The sequence below is a fragment of the Loxodonta africana genome, chromosome 1 (genome assembly GCF_030014295.1).
Source record: "Loxodonta africana isolate mLoxAfr1 chromosome 1, mLoxAfr1.hap2, whole genome shotgun sequence".
Taxonomy (NCBI): domain Eukaryota; kingdom Metazoa; phylum Chordata; class Mammalia; order Proboscidea; family Elephantidae; genus Loxodonta; species Loxodonta africana.
The window spans coordinates 178355627-178371460 of NC_087342.1; the positions used below are offsets into that span (position 1 = coordinate 178355627).

At 35.1% G+C, this 15834-nt stretch overlaps 1 protein-coding gene across 1 annotated transcript in view; it reads right to left on the reverse strand.

The window, feature by feature from the left end:
* Window positions 1-630: 630 nt before the first annotated feature.
* Window positions 631-15834, reverse strand: part of HDAC2 (histone deacetylase 2) — a 34682-nt gene continuing 19478 nt past the window's right edge. The window contains exons 7-14 of the mRNA XM_003404279.4: window positions 14409-14501; window positions 14220-14328; window positions 7564-7704; window positions 7220-7328; window positions 6493-6623; window positions 5558-5713; window positions 2896-2953; window positions 631-1009 (exon numbers count right to left, since the gene is read on the reverse strand). Of these exons, the coding sequence (XP_003404327.1) occupies window positions 979-1009; window positions 2896-2953; window positions 5558-5713; window positions 6493-6623; window positions 7220-7328; window positions 7564-7704; window positions 14220-14328; window positions 14409-14501 (828 nt within the window). The 3' untranslated portion in view covers window positions 631-978. The remainder of the gene's footprint in view (window positions 1010-2895; window positions 2954-5557; window positions 5714-6492; window positions 6624-7219; window positions 7329-7563; window positions 7705-14219; window positions 14329-14408; window positions 14502-15834) is intronic.

Here is a 15834-nt window from a genome sequence, read left to right on the forward strand (position 1 = left end):
GTGAAAAGGCTCTTAACCCAATATATTTAATATTTTACAGCTGTTAACAGAGCTAATCTAATAATAATCTAGATCCATATATATATAATAATCTAGATCCATATATGTTGAAGATAAAATTATATAAATTGACAGTGCATGAGACAGCAGATAGACTACTATATAAAACTGATGGCACATAAGGATTAATACTGTATTCTGATAGGATCAGTATTTTATAAAAACTCCATTATATTTGAAAAGAACACTTAATAACACAGCTAAAAATTAATTCTAAGGCAAGCTTTAAATCTGTAAGTATACCTTACATAATCCAGGGTGTGATGCGAACTGAAAAGAAATAGTAAATGAATATCTTTCAAGTTATAATCAACGTCTTTCACCCCTAATATCCCGTTGCCGTCAAGTCCAACTCATAGCGACCCTCTGGGACAGAGCAGAGCTGTCCCCTAGAGTTTCCAAGGAGCGGCTGGTGGATTCAAACTGCTGACCTTCTGGTTAGCAGCAGTATCACGTAACCACTGCGACACCAGAGCTCCCTTCCACCCCCAGTGTGTCATAATTCTACAGAAAGGATCATGTCATTAGCCTCAAACAGGATTTTATGCTATAATAACAGACAAAAGACAATCCAAGTACAATTTTTTAATAAAGATAATTACAAAAGATGGAAAAAATCAGCTCAGAAAGGCCAATTACTTCTTTAATAGATCAGTTTTTGACATAATAACACATCAATTTTAAATACTATCACATAAAGCATGGTGGAGGAAAAAAAAATCTGCTTCATAATTAGAAAAACTCACAATAAAACTTGCCAAGAAAAACAAAAAATGAAAAAAGCCTTTTTGAAAATAAATACGGTCCATGCCAAAGTAGTATAAAATGAAGCCAGAAGTCCCCTTCAAAAAGAAAACGCTTTTCTTCCCAATATTTTCTCACTTTTTTATGGTTTCCTGAAATTGGTACGACTCAAAATCAAGGGTTGCTGAGCTGTTCCGATTTGGTTCTGTTAAAAGATGCAACATGAAATATTAAAAATGGCACAATCTCAGTTTAAATGCACTGACCTATTGATCAAGTCCCACAGGCTTATGCCAAGAAAAGCGTAAGCTGATAATGCCTTTACGTGTTTTTGGAGCACTGAATGCCTTAATCTTTTTCTAGTGGTTTCCCAATCTATTCCAAGATAACCTGCAAAGGCTAGCACAGTTATGTGTGGCCAAGCATTTATGTGCTTTCTGACAGTAAAAACCTATGTTTTTACTTAATAATTGTGTTTCTTAGTCCTGTGTTTTCTTTTAACAATTTATTTTACTTTTGTTATTACTGCTGAGAATATACACAGAGCATACACAAAATTCAACCATTTCTACATGTACAATTCAGTGACACTGATTACATTCTTCGAATTGTGCAACAGTTCTCACCCTCCTTTTCCGAGTTGTTCCTCCATTAACATAAACTCACTGCCTCTAAGTTTCCTACCTAATCTTTTGAGTTGCTATTGTCAATTTGATCCCATACAGACAGATCTTAAAAGAGCACAATGCTCAAGGTAGACATTCTTTACTAGCCTAAACTATGGTTTGGTTTTAAGAAGACATCAAGGGATATTTCTTCTGGTTTAAGGTTTCAAGATTATCTCAGGGCAATAGTTTCAGAGGTTCATCCAGCCTCCACGGTTCCAGAAAGTCTGGATTCCATGAGAATTTCAAATTCTGTTCCTTTTGAACAGGATTATTCTATAGGAATCTTTGAGCAAAACATTCAGTAATGGTAGCCAGGCACCATCCAGTTCTTCTAGTCTCATGGCAACTGAGGAAGTTGTTCCTTGGAGAAAATTAGCTACACATTCCATTTCCTCCTCCTATTCCTGAGTCTCCTTCCTCTGTTGCTCCAGGTGAATAAAGACCAACTGTTGTGCCTTGGGTGGCTGCTTGCAAGCTTTTAAGACCGCAGAAACTATGTAATGAACTGGGAGGTAGAACAGAAGCATTAAGCTCAGTATTAGGCCAATTAACTGGGATGTCCCATGAAACCATGACCCTAAACCTCCAAACTAAGGACCAAATCCCATGAGGTGTTTGGTTGTATGTAAGTCGTCTCAGAAGCTGATTTTTTTGTTTGTTGTTGTAAATATATCACGCAACTTTTGCCAATTCAACTTTGTACAGGTGTATAACTTATTGACATCAATTAAAATAATCAGCTGTGCAGCCCTACACTTAATCAATGAGATTTTTCACTGCTGCAAAGAGAAACTCAGTACCCCATAAGCAATACCCTCCCCCCTTTCCTCCCACGCCTAGTAACCACTATTAAACTTTGGTCTCTATACATTTGCCTGTTCTTTCTTTTTATGTAAGTGAGATCATACAATGTTTGTCCTCTTGTGGTTGACTTATTTCACTCAGTATAACGTCTTCTAGCTCCATCCATATTGTAGCATGTATCAAGACTTCATTTCTCTCACTGGCTGAATAGTATTCCATTGCGTGTATATACCACATTTTGTTTACACTTCATCCACTGATGGGCATTTATGTTGTTTCCAGCTTTTTGCTATTGTGACTAATGCTGCAATGACACTGGTGTACAAGTATCTGTTTGAGTCCCTGCTTTTAATTCCTTTTGGTATATACCTAGGAATAGAAATGCTGGGTCATATGGTCGTTCTATTTTTAGTTTTTTGAAAAACCGCCACATTGTTTTCTACATCAGCTGTACCATTTTACATTCCCACCAGCAATGGATAATGGTTTCAATTTCCCCGCATGTGTTTATTACTTTTATAGGGAAAGACTGACTTCACATGTCAATTAAAACTTGGGCTCATCACCATTACCTGCATACAGGTATAGTATATAAAAATTACTAGATAATATCATTTACCCTTTGGAATCTGTTTTTTCACCGCTACTGTCCTTGGATTTATCTTCTTCTTTAACATCTAAAAACAAATTTAGAAGACAAATAAAACCTTATTTTGAAATATAAAAGACAAAAACTTTACTTTTATAATATAAAAAGTTTTCGGTACAATCTTACCAACTATGAATTCAATAATGAAACACACTTTCTATGTTAGGTGCTCTGCTATGATAGAGGTTCAAGCTGTTAACGCAGCAACACAGTCCTTGCTCTTTTGGAACTTCTGGTTCTTTGGGATTACAGCATTAGAGTTGGGATATACGCTGTGAAGTTCAGTACAGTCATTAACACAGTGCTGTGGGAGGCTGGGAAAGTACCATGAAAAGTAACACTTGAGAGGTGTCCTGAAGAATGAATACATTTTGAGTGGGGAAAAAAAGAGAAGTATCTCAAACAGAAGGAAAACTAAGAAGAAATGGAGAGATAAAAAGAAGGCCAATGCGGCTGGAGTACTGTGAGAAAAGGGGTAAGTTAAGATAAGACCAGAGATACAATAAGCAGACAAATCCTGTTCCTTACACCTTTAGTTTTTAACTTTCACTATATAATTAAACATTGAAACTTTATAATTTTAACAGAATAACAGTACTACTATAAACTTCAAGATCACCAAAACAATTTATTCTAAATGTGCCAAGTTTCCTTAAATAAGCAAACGAACCAAAGTTAAGAGGTAATGACCTAATGACACAGAGTGAAATATCAATATTGCTAAGTATTCTCCACAGACATTTCAGGGACTGGTCAGACCTATAATAAACACACATGTTAACAATCTGGATTATATCATATTATTTCAACTTTTTGCTTCATTTTGACTATATACACTTAATAACCTAAATACGAAAATGGGATGGGGAAGGGAAGAAGAATAAAGAAACAGCTCCCATGCTAGGTCTTGGCCTATACATTTTTATAAAAAGGTTTCTATGGTAATACTTTTCTTTTTTTTAATCTATAGTCTGGGGGATTTTAACAATTACAAGGCCCTATGAGCTAACGAAAAGGTAGGCAGTTCAAATCCACCAGATGCTCCTTACAAACCCTATGGGACAGTTGCGCTCTGGCCTATAGGGTTGCTGTGAGTTAGAATCGACTTGACAGCAAGGGGTTTGCTTTTTTTAATGAGCTCCAGCACCATTTAAAAGAGTTAAAGAAAAAAAAAAAAAACTATCTATTAAAATCAGCAACAAAAACACTGAAGAGCTAAATGCTGGGAAATTGTTCCACCTCTGGGCCGTTAACCTAGATTAAAGGGCACTCTCATTTTTTTAGCTGAAATATCAATGAAAGACAAGCAACCTACCTGGAAGGAAAAGCACAGAAAAGAATTTTAAAAATTAGAAGCATCATCAAAAAAGACAGACAAGAAGACATACTGAGAGTGAGAGAAAAGAACAATACTATAAAAATCCTACCCTAAAAAGCTAAGTCCTCCTTACCTCAATCATAGCTAGGGGGTAGGGAGAATTTTTGGATGCCAATCAGTACATCAGAGCAGATTGTGAAGCCACCATTGTAATACGATGGGAATTTAAGTATAAAATGGTAGAGAACTGTAGCCAATAGAGGAGCAAATCTACAAGTAAAAGAACAAAACTAGATGCAACAGAGATGCTACAGATTCCTAACTCTCTAGTGAAATAGGAAAAAGAACAAGAGAGCCAGTTACTCACATAACTGCAACATGACAGATACAGAAAAAGGATGTTGGACTGGTTTTTCCACATGCTATAGGATCAAACTTCCCAGGTCAATTAAAACTTGGACTCATCACCATTTTCTGCATACAGGTATGAGGCATCTATCAGGAAATGCACCAAGTGCTGAGAATAGAGATATTTCAGATATTGTGTTCCCTAACTGTGAGGAGCTCAGTGTAGCAGGGAGATATAAAAAATCCTACAATGAAGTGCTGAAATAGGATGTGTTAAATAAAATGACAGAAGTATGTGTATGTGCTCTGGGAACTCAGATAAAAGATAACAGGTTCCTAACCTGAAATGTCTATTTTCTCATTAGACAGGTTTACATAGCATTTTTAAGATAAGGTATCAGAAAACAGTATCTCTTCCCCAGCCCAGTTTCCAAATCCCCTTCTATCTTTCCCTGACATTTTCCCCAGGTTATTTTCTTCAAATAATTTTTGAACCAAGTCTATCATCTGACTTTTTTTTTTAAAAATGGTGAAACTGGTCTAAGGATAATGTAACTCTTGTTTTTTGCTTTATTCCCATAAATAAAGTTTAGGTAGTTAAGAATTAGCTTAAAATTTCAGATCTGCTCACAGACTACAAATGGATCTACAACCACTTTGACCTCTCTCTCATCCAATCTGTATCACAGCATAATGCTCACTATTTTATGCCTATGTCATCAAGACAAGGTAAGGTTTCTTACATTATAAAAGCAAATGTAATAATATTTAAAAATCTCTAAATAAAAAATATTTAACTGCTAAGCACCAATTTAAAAAAAAAAAACAACAACAGTAAGTCATCTACCGAGTATACCCACCCCTCCTATACTTGTATAACTGACTTTAGGATGTCATAAAAATTGCAATGTAGCTCATTTTAAAAAGCTTACAATGAAAACACATTGACCAAAATACAAGTCTGACCTGCTTTTTTGTCCTCTGTCTCCTTCTTGTCTTCTTCAAGTCTAGCTTTCTTTGCTCCTTTCTTATGATCAGCCACATTTCTACGACCTCCTTCTCCTTCATCCTCAGAATCTGAGAATTCTTCATCACAGGCTATCCGCTTATCTGATGCTCGAACTAAGATATAAAGATTTTAACACTCTTTGACAAGAATAGCCATAGGCTTTACAACTGTTACAGTGCACTCACACAAATGTACCAACAAGCAGATGCTTAATAATTTTAAGATCTGAACTGAATGGACAGTCTGTTCAGTACTAAAAACTTAGCTTTGATTTAGGAAGAAATAGCTCAAAGAAACACGAAACACATTTGGGGATCTCATTAGAAAAGCAAAAAACAAAACTTTGGAGGAAAAACATTGTATTTTTCTCACTGGGGATGGGAATAATGTCTTTAGGTAAAAAGCAGCCTTTTAGTTCAGAGCTGAGAAAGAAAAGGCCCCTCCCCCCACAAAAAAAACAAAGAAAGCCACTAATGGCAAATATGTTAGAATCGTTCCACACCACTACAGCATACCAACACGCTACAAACCTAGCAACTACATTAAGTGGAATGCAAGCTTGCAGAATTAAATTGAAGATGCTTAATGCTATTCAACACATGCTACTTTGGATAAATGGGACGTTTTCCAATTTATTCCCAAATATTCACAAATTGTTAATTTGTGGAAACGTACTTTCAATTATATATGTAGATTCATATAAAGTGTAATTGTTGACACTCAAATTGGGCTTTGAGATAAACAAGCTAATCTACCTCAGATTAAAAATGGAAAAAGTTACAATAATAGTGAGCTCATGAAATTTAACCTACAGTGAAGTTCTTCAACTCGTTAGAATTGCTTTAACAAACCAGGAAAATGTAGCACGACACACATCAAAGCTTTATCTTACTAGAAATTCTCTTGTCTGGATCTTCTCCATCTTCGTCTCCACTATCTTCATGAACAGCATCTTCCGGAATAGCTTGCATTTGGACACCCGGTGCATGAGGTAACATGCGTAAATTTTCAAATAAACGCTGTCTAAATTACACAAGAAAAGCTATTAGACAAAATTTATTTTCTTTGAAGTTCCTCTTCTATGTAGGAGGAAACATCAAACAAGAAATTTCACTTTTTATCCAGCTAAATCTATAAATTAAAACAATAACACTAACGTTTATTGAGCACTGATACATTACGCCTATTAACTCATTTGATGCTCAAAATTTACGAGAGGTACTAGTATTATCCCCCATTTCAATGATGAGGAAACTTAAGCACAAAGACAAATTAACTTGTCAAATGTCGTAAAACTGGTCTGCAGTACAGAAGACAAACCCAGGAAACTAGGCGTGGATGCACACTATGTCCCTCCAACACTGCGTGTGGAGACAGGGTTTTATTTACCAAAATGTTTCAATGAAAAATTTCATTTTTGTATAAATCGAGAAAAGTGTAAAATTTATAGTCTCCTGCAAATTTTAAATTCATCTCAATAACAGAAAACAGAAACATTGGATCTATGAAGCCCATACATTTCCATTAATTTAAAGCTAAAATAATCTACTGTATCTAGCCCTCTAAACCCTCCTCCCTGAAGATGAAACGTTTATCAAAACAATTCAATGCTTTCTTACTTTATTTTTTCCATATATTCTGGAGTGTTCTGGTTTGTCATGTTTGATGGACTAATATGCAGTTTGAAGTCTGGTCCAAAATACTCAAAGTAATCATTATATGGCAACTCTATTAAAAACAATGAAATACAAGTTACATATTAAAAGCTCAGTTTTTACACAAATCAATGAACAAACCACGGATTCAGGTTATGAACTATTTCCAAAGAAAAATTTTAACAGTGAACACCAGTGATTCACTGAACAAATGCTCTTTTATACGGCTTTGAAATTCTAATCTCCATCCACCTATTTCTATATCTTGATAGTTCATAAAACAAAGGTATCATAATAACAACACTTACCATTAGGAATCTCACAATCAAGGGCAACCGCAGTCTCATACGTCCAACATCGAGCAACGTTACGGATTGTGTATCCGCCTCCCCCAAGCATCAGCAATGGTAAGTTGAAAGTTTTTACAACTTCTACACACTTAGCATGACCTAACACAAAGAAGATTTAGGTAATAAGAAATCTGCACACTGCAAATAGTTTTCAAAAATCAATTTTCATAAGATAAAAATGCAAACAAAATTTTACTCAAAACAAAATGATTTTTCTATTTTTAAAGCAAAGAATATGCTAAAATTAAACACTTTGTACACGATATACTTTACATAAGATATAATTGGCAAGTGTGTCTGATAGAATAGTCAAATATACAACTAAATTAAGATTAAAATATAAATACAAACTGATATTATTATTAACACAGGAAGATATTCATGTCAGATTAAGTGGGAAATAAATCAGTTTCCAATGAAACATTATGCACAATCTAAACTCATTTTCTGTTCTCACATGGAAGACCATGTAACAAAGTTTTAACAGGAGGGTATCTTTAGGTAGTGATATTATGGATATTTTTCTTAACATTGAAGATTCTAAAAAATAGTATCTGTTACTACAAAAAAAACTTCAAAAATCTTGCACATGTAGAAATTTGAATATAAAATCAAACCTAACATAAAAACAATTATTCCCTCTGGATAAATGTCACAGTACAAAATCAATTAAGTCACAAGTAACTTCTTCAAATATAATCATTTAGGTACATAACTCAATCTTTAAAAAAGAAAAAAAAAATCCCTTAATTATAGAAGAAATCCATGTTTGTAGAAGAATATTTAAAAAACTAAATTTAAAAAACCAGAACCCCATCGTCGAAAGATAGTTTTTTATATTCCCTCCCAATTCCTTCCATGCATTAATTTCATAAAGCTTAATTATCTGTTCTCTTCATGTAATTGCACATTGTGAGCATTTTCCTTAACTATTCTTCAAAAAAGAGTTTACATGGCTGTATTATATGATTTACAACCCCATTTTCATTACAACTGCTACTATTAGAAAAACACATTGTTTTTAAAAATATTTTCTTTTTCTTGTTGAAAATATACACAGCAGAACATATACCAATTCAACTGTTTCTGTACGTACAATTCAGCGACACCGATTACAACCTTCGAGTTGTACAACCATTCTCACTCTCCTTTTCTGAGCTGTCTCTTCCCCATTAACATAAACTGACTGCCTCGTCAGGATCCTATCCAATCTTTCTATTGTCACTTTGATCCCATATAGACAGATCTTAAAAGAGCATAATGCTCACGGAAGACATTCTTTACCAGTTAAGCTAAACTATTATTTGGTTTTAAGACTTTAGGCAATATTTTTGGTTTAAGGTGTAAAGACTGTCTCAGGGCAACAGTTTCCAGGGTTCATCCAGGTTCCATAGCTCCATAAAGTCTGGATTAAAAAAATGGTTTGTTAGACAAAACTGAGCCGTAAAATACATTTGGATAAAGAAAAAGTTTGGATATTTTTAAAGAGAAAAAACAAATAACAAAAAATTAAGTTACAAACTTCCAAGTAAAGATAGCTGGCTAAAGACAAACCTTTCCTTTTCCCCAAAATCTCACAAAAATGACAGTAAAAGGATTTTTTAAGGCTAAAATCCAGGAAAGCAGAGTGGAAGAGAACAACAGCAGAGCAACAAAATAACTGAAGATGGAAAGCAGATATGCAAGAGAAATCTCAATCAAAGCTGGCAGGGAAGAAAGAACAGAATCAAGTTTAAGATTTATAAACACAGGTCTTCTAAAATTTGGTGGCACTAAATATCCCTGAAATGAAGAAGAAGGTAGAGCTAAAATTAAAAGGTGTGCTAAGTACCAGCTAGATCCCCAGATCGCCTTTCCACATCTACACAACAGGAAGACTACCTCTTCTCTGCTCTCACAAAAGGCTCAAGATTATTCTCTGGATAGAGTGAAAACGAGAGGGTTTCCAGACTGTGAGACACCAGGCACAACTGAAGGCAGGGGTTCTACACTGAAAACACTACCTCCACTTAAGCTTAGAATTCTGCAACAGCTAGATAGCCTTAAAGCAGGAGAATGAAAACCTATTTTGGGGAAGCTGGACCAGTTTGGGAAGAAAGACCTAAATATACTGATATGGAGTGGCTCCCCATGAAATGGCCCTTACAAATCATCTTAGAGCAGCGGCGCTCAACTGGGGACAAGTCTACCTCCCAGGGGATGTTTGGCATTTTTGGTTGTCACAAGTGAAGGACGGGGAGGACTGGCATCTAGTGGATAGAGACTAGGGATGCTACTGTATGTCCTACAATACACAGGATAGCCTCTATAACAAAGAATTAGCTGGTCCAAAATGCCATTAGCGCCAAGGCTGAAAAATCCTGTTCTAGAGTAAAGCCCACAATTGACATACCGCAAACATAGGCTCAGAGTTTTCAATGACAATCAGGATCACCAAAAGTCTAAAGGCTCTGATAAAAATGATACAGAGGAAAATAAACAGAAAAACGAACTTGAAGAAAACACTCTATGCAAGGAAAAGAAAATTTAAAAAACAACCCTCATGCATATCCTCAGGGGGGTGAGAAAAGATATTCTATCACTGAAACAATAACCCCAGTGACCCAGTGCCATCGAGTCGATTCCAATTCATAGCGACCCTATAGGACAGAGTAGAACTGCCCCATAGAGTTTCCAAGGAGTGTCTGGCGGATTCAAATTATAGGATGCTATAAAAAGAAACATTGAGAGAATACTTGGAAATTAAAAATATGGGAAAGGAAAGACAACAGAAGGGCTAAAAGATAAATTTAAGAAATCCCCAAGTAGAGGAAAAAGGAGACAGAAAATAGGATCCCAAAAAGAATCAAAGAACCAGACCAAAACACCCAAAAATCTGACAATGGTTAAAGACAAATAAACAAAACGAGAGAGGAAATCAATAAAATAGTTCAAGAAATTTTCCCAGAACTAAATGAAAAAGGAAATGAGTTTCCTGAATGAGTATACATAGAGTGCCAAACACCATGGATGAACAGAAACCCACGCTGTCATGAAATTTCAGAATACAAGGATCAAAAAAGAAGATCCCACAAAGTTCCAGAGAAACAAAACAGGGATCAGGAGTCAGAAGGCTACAGATTTCTTAAGCAAGAGGACAATGGAGCAATGCCTTCAAAATTCTGAATTTCAAAGAAAATTATTTCAAGCTTAGAATACTATACATAGTCAGAGTTTAGTCAAATATGAGGGTAGAATAAAAGCTTTTTCAGAGATGCAAGGTTTCAAATTTACTTGCCATTATCATGATGTTTCAAAGTTTGGCTCTGGTCTTAAAATAAATTTAAAAAATTTTTATTTATTTACTAAAAAAAAAAAAAAGATTTTTTATTAGGCCCCCAAAATTAAAAATAAAGAAAAAACACTGAATGCCTGAATGACTACAACATTTCTGGCATTATGATCATGTAGATTACTATCATATCTCATCAGTAACACTGCTGGTAACATGAGCAAGGTATATCATTTGTATTTTTAATACCTGACCATTCACTTTGAAATACAGGTAAACATTGTAAAGGTAATTTGGAACTGTAAATAATACTTATGTCTTATACAACTGAAATTTTATCAGTCAGTTGAAATATAAATGTAGATTATTATAAGAATAAAATGGTATGGTTTATGATTATGAAAGCTGTTATTTTGAAGTATAAAAATATTAAGAGCTTTCAAAGAGTCAAACAAGAAAGCAGGCTGACAATACATTTTAAGACTACATTAGAGCATTTTAAGAAGATCATACCAATTTTGAGCCAACAGATAGTTATCAACACACTAAGATGAACAATATGAAGTTGCCGCAGTTTGGTCATTTCTGATTACCAAAAAAGGGGGGTAATTTCATATGGTTCAACCTAATCCCAAGCAGAAGGACACATTGTATCATGATTCTAATGCTCTCTGGTAGAGTAACAATCACTCATTAAGTCAGACAGCCTTTAAAATATGCATTTAGTTATTCAATTCCACTTAGGCCAACAGTTGTTCTGGACGAAGTTTTATTTGAGAATTCTTCATATCATATGAAAAAGAACTAAAAGTAGAACACTGACTTGCAACCTCAAAAGTTCACAAGGAAAAAATGTCAAAATAATGCATAACATCTTTGATAAATCACTTCTGATACACGTACAATTTTTTAAAAACTAGCAAATAAAATTTCTCATCTATTCATATATGCTAGAAGTTCATTCCGTAATGGTGATATTCTGCTTTGGCCTAGACTACAATCATAAATATATGTTCTCGTAATTCCAGGACACTTAATAGTGCTGATGAGGCACCTATACTTAGACCAAGAGGCAGTCGTTCAAATAGAACAAGGGGATACTGTGTGGTTTAAAGTCAGGAAACGTGTGCCTCAGGGCTGTATCCTTTCACCATACCTATTCAATCTTTATGCTGAGCAAATAATCTGAGAAACTGGATTATATGAAGAAGAATGGGGCATCTGGATGGGAGAAAGACTCATTTACAACCTTCAATATGCAGATGACACAACCTTGCTTGCTGAATGTGAAGAGGACTTGAAGCAGTTACCGATGAAGATCAAAGACCACAGCCTTCGGTATGGATTACACCTTAACATAGAGAAAACACAAATCTTCACAAGTGGACCAATAAACCAAACCAAAAAAAAAAAAAAACAAACCCCTTGTCATCGAGTCAATGCCGACTCACAGTGACCCAATAGGACAGAGTAGAACTGCCCCATAGAGTTTCCAAGGAGCGCCTGGTGGATTCAAACTGCCGACCTTTTGGTTAGCAGCCGTAGCACTCAACCACTACGCCTGCAGAGTTTCCATATAAACAAAATCATGATAAATGGAGAAAAGATTGAGGTTGTCAAGCATTTCATTTTACTTGGATCCACAATCAACACCCATGAAGCACCAGTCAAGAAATCAAACAACGCACTACATTCGGTAAATCTGCTGCAAAAGACCTCTTTACAGTGTTAAAAAGTAAAGATGTTACTTTAAGAACTAAGGTGCACCTGACCCAATCCACAGTGTTTTCAATTGCCTCATATGCATGTGAAAGGTGGACAATGAATAAGGAAAACTGAAGAAGAACTGACGCCTTTGAATTGTGATGTTGGCAAAGAATACTGAATAAACCACAGACTGTGAAAAGATCTAACAATCTGTCTTGCAAAAAGTACAGCCAGAATGCTCTGTAGAAGCAAGGACGGTGAGACTATGTCTCACATACGTTGGACATGCTATCAGGAGGGATCAGACCCTGGGGAAGTACATCATACTTGGTAAAATAGAGGGTCAGCAAAAAAGAGGAAGACCCTCAATGAGATGGGTTGACACAGTGGCTGCAGCAACAATGGGCTCAAGCAAAAGTACGACTGTGAGAATGGCACAGAACTGGGCAGTGTCTCGTTCTGTTGTACATAGGGTCGCTGTGAGTCAGAACCAACTCGATAGCACCTAACAACAACAATCACATGATTTTAACACTTGATCAAAATTCCGTGCACTCCTATCTCCACTTTTTTTCAGGAAGCTTCTTGGAAATGTGCTCAACGAAAATGAAAGACGAAATTAATCAAGGGGATCCAACACAACAGAGAAGCAAAGAAAAGCTCTATGTTCTGCCAGGTTTACAGAAAATACTCAGTTCAAACAGGAGCAGGTCATAAAGCTGTTTTTCAAGAAGGTAAAACTGACGAGAAGAGTGGATGTATACGAACATATGAAGACATTTAGCCAACTGGAAGTTTAGTAATGAGTAAAGAGAAAACTAAGCAAATGAAATTACTAGATAAGAAAAACAAGCCATGTAGGAAAGAAAAGTTTGTTAAGCTAAAAACTATTTTTAACGATGATGCTGCTGTAAATGCTGAATTCTACTGATGCTGCTGTAAACACTGAATACTACAACCACAATGCTCATATAAACGTACTGTGAAAACGGAGATACGGCAAGAGTGTGTGTTTTGGGGATAAAGTGGAGAGTTAAAATTCTCATTTTCTATGATGGGAACTGAAAGATAATGCAAAAATTAAAAATCCAATTAAGTACAAAATATGCATATTATTTGGAGAAAGAGAAACACCAAAAAGAATCAACCTAAAGAGCTAAAAATATAAAACTATTTGTTATACAGGTACATATAAATTTGACAAAATAAAAAATACCCAATTTATTGAATCAAGATTACTTGTGGTTATAAAAATCAATTTCAAATAATTCCACTTTAAACAACAGACAAAAACCCAAGAAAAATATGAAGCATATGCTTCAGTGTTAAAACAGCAACCAAAAAATTATAATGAGAACATTTATGGGAAGTTCTTGGAAAGAAAAAACCTGGGAATCAAAAAAAACTCAAACCAGTCACCACTGAAGCGATTCCAACTCGTAGTGACCCCATGTGTTGCAGACTAGAAATGCATTCCATAGGGTTTTCATGGCTATGACCTTTCAGAAGCAGATCGCCAAGCCTTTCTTCTGCAGCACACCTCAGAGTGGGCTAGAACCACAAATCTCTCAGGAAGTAGGCAAGTGTTTAACCGTTTGCACCACATGGGGACTCACTCACACTTTACACTGCCTACCTTTGACTGTTAGATTGAAGCAGCCAAGTCTATCACCAGATAATGAGTCTGCACCACACTGTAATACCACAGCACTAGGTTGATACATCTCCATCACTTTTGAGATAATCTATGTAGAAGATAATAGATGTTAATATCTCTGGTAACATTTTAAAATTGCATTTCAATTTTGAAAATAATACTACTTACTGGCTTAAATATCTGCCCGTATGACTCATCATCTATACCATCTCTCATTGGAAAATTAACAGCATAGTATTTGCCTTTTCCTGCACCAATATCCTAAAAGACAGTTCAAAAGACCTTAGAAAATATGTTACAATAAAAAGTTTGATATATTTATTAAAATATGTAACAAGTCTCAATTCTGAATTTCTTATAGATTGAGAAAGGAACTTAGAAAGGAAAATAATACAGAATGAAGAAGTACATGTTTCGATATTTATGGATTGCTTATAAAATCTAAAAGAACCATTTCCAATTAATTTGCAACAATTATTTTTTGGAAGAAAAGAAATTTAACACTAACAGTTAAAGGCAGTATGAAGTTATACATGATGAGGTATAAGCTTAGCTTGATGTTAGGTTGAATCCATTTTTTAAAATTAGTTTACCTTCAACATTAGTTATCATGATCCAACTTCTGATGAAAAAGCAAGCGGAACTGTGCACCTCTCTTCTGGAAATTTTTCTTAAAAGAGATCTAAGTTTTTTTTTTATCACTAAATACAAACTACTATGTAAATATGGATAAACTAAGAATCCCTAAGATTCTTTTACTAAAAACATGGATGAATATACTCTGTAAGATTTTAGAAAGTATTGACCAGAAAACTGGTCACACTTCTCACTCTAGCTAATAGCTGACAACTCAAAGCTGCTCCCCTGTCAGTCAGACCAACTTTATCCTTTCCATTTCTTATCCCACAACTGTTACTTCATCACACCTCTATTTTTTTCTTCTACCTAATTAAAGCAAGTGGAGGTTTAAAAAAATGATCTGAGCTCTGAATCGCCTTCTTCTCTGTTTTGAAATGAATTGTGAGGCAGAAAAAGGAATGTTTGTTGCTATAAATTTAACAACAACCCAAGATACACATGAGTTTCAGAGAATCCAAATGCAGTTATACATATAATGACTGATTTTAGTTTCTTCACAAAATTTTAGGGACATACTTATAATATTCAAAGCAAAACACTTATTTTTAGAATGGCATTTTATACAGTGGTTATAAGCTCTGAAGTGAGGAAATCAGATGTTGAAAGCCATTCTAAAATCTCTCTACAGCATTTTTCCAACTACTTCAAAGGGCCACAACAATTTATGAGCACTAATAGAACACAGTGACATCCATCTACTGTTTGAAATTAAAATGAAGGCCTCCATTGGTCATTTCTGAGACTAATTAGGTTTACATTGTAAAGACTATTTTGTTCTTTAAGCTTAAAGCGAGGTAGGTTTCTGTTTGATTTCTACTGGGATATATAGTGGTTGAAGACAAATTTATATTCTACTGGTTTTTAGCAGTGTTCATTGAACTGCAGAGTGCAGAATCATCCAGAGTTTCTGGATTCGAAGAATATGTACTTCCGACAAGTTCCCAGGTGATGGTCA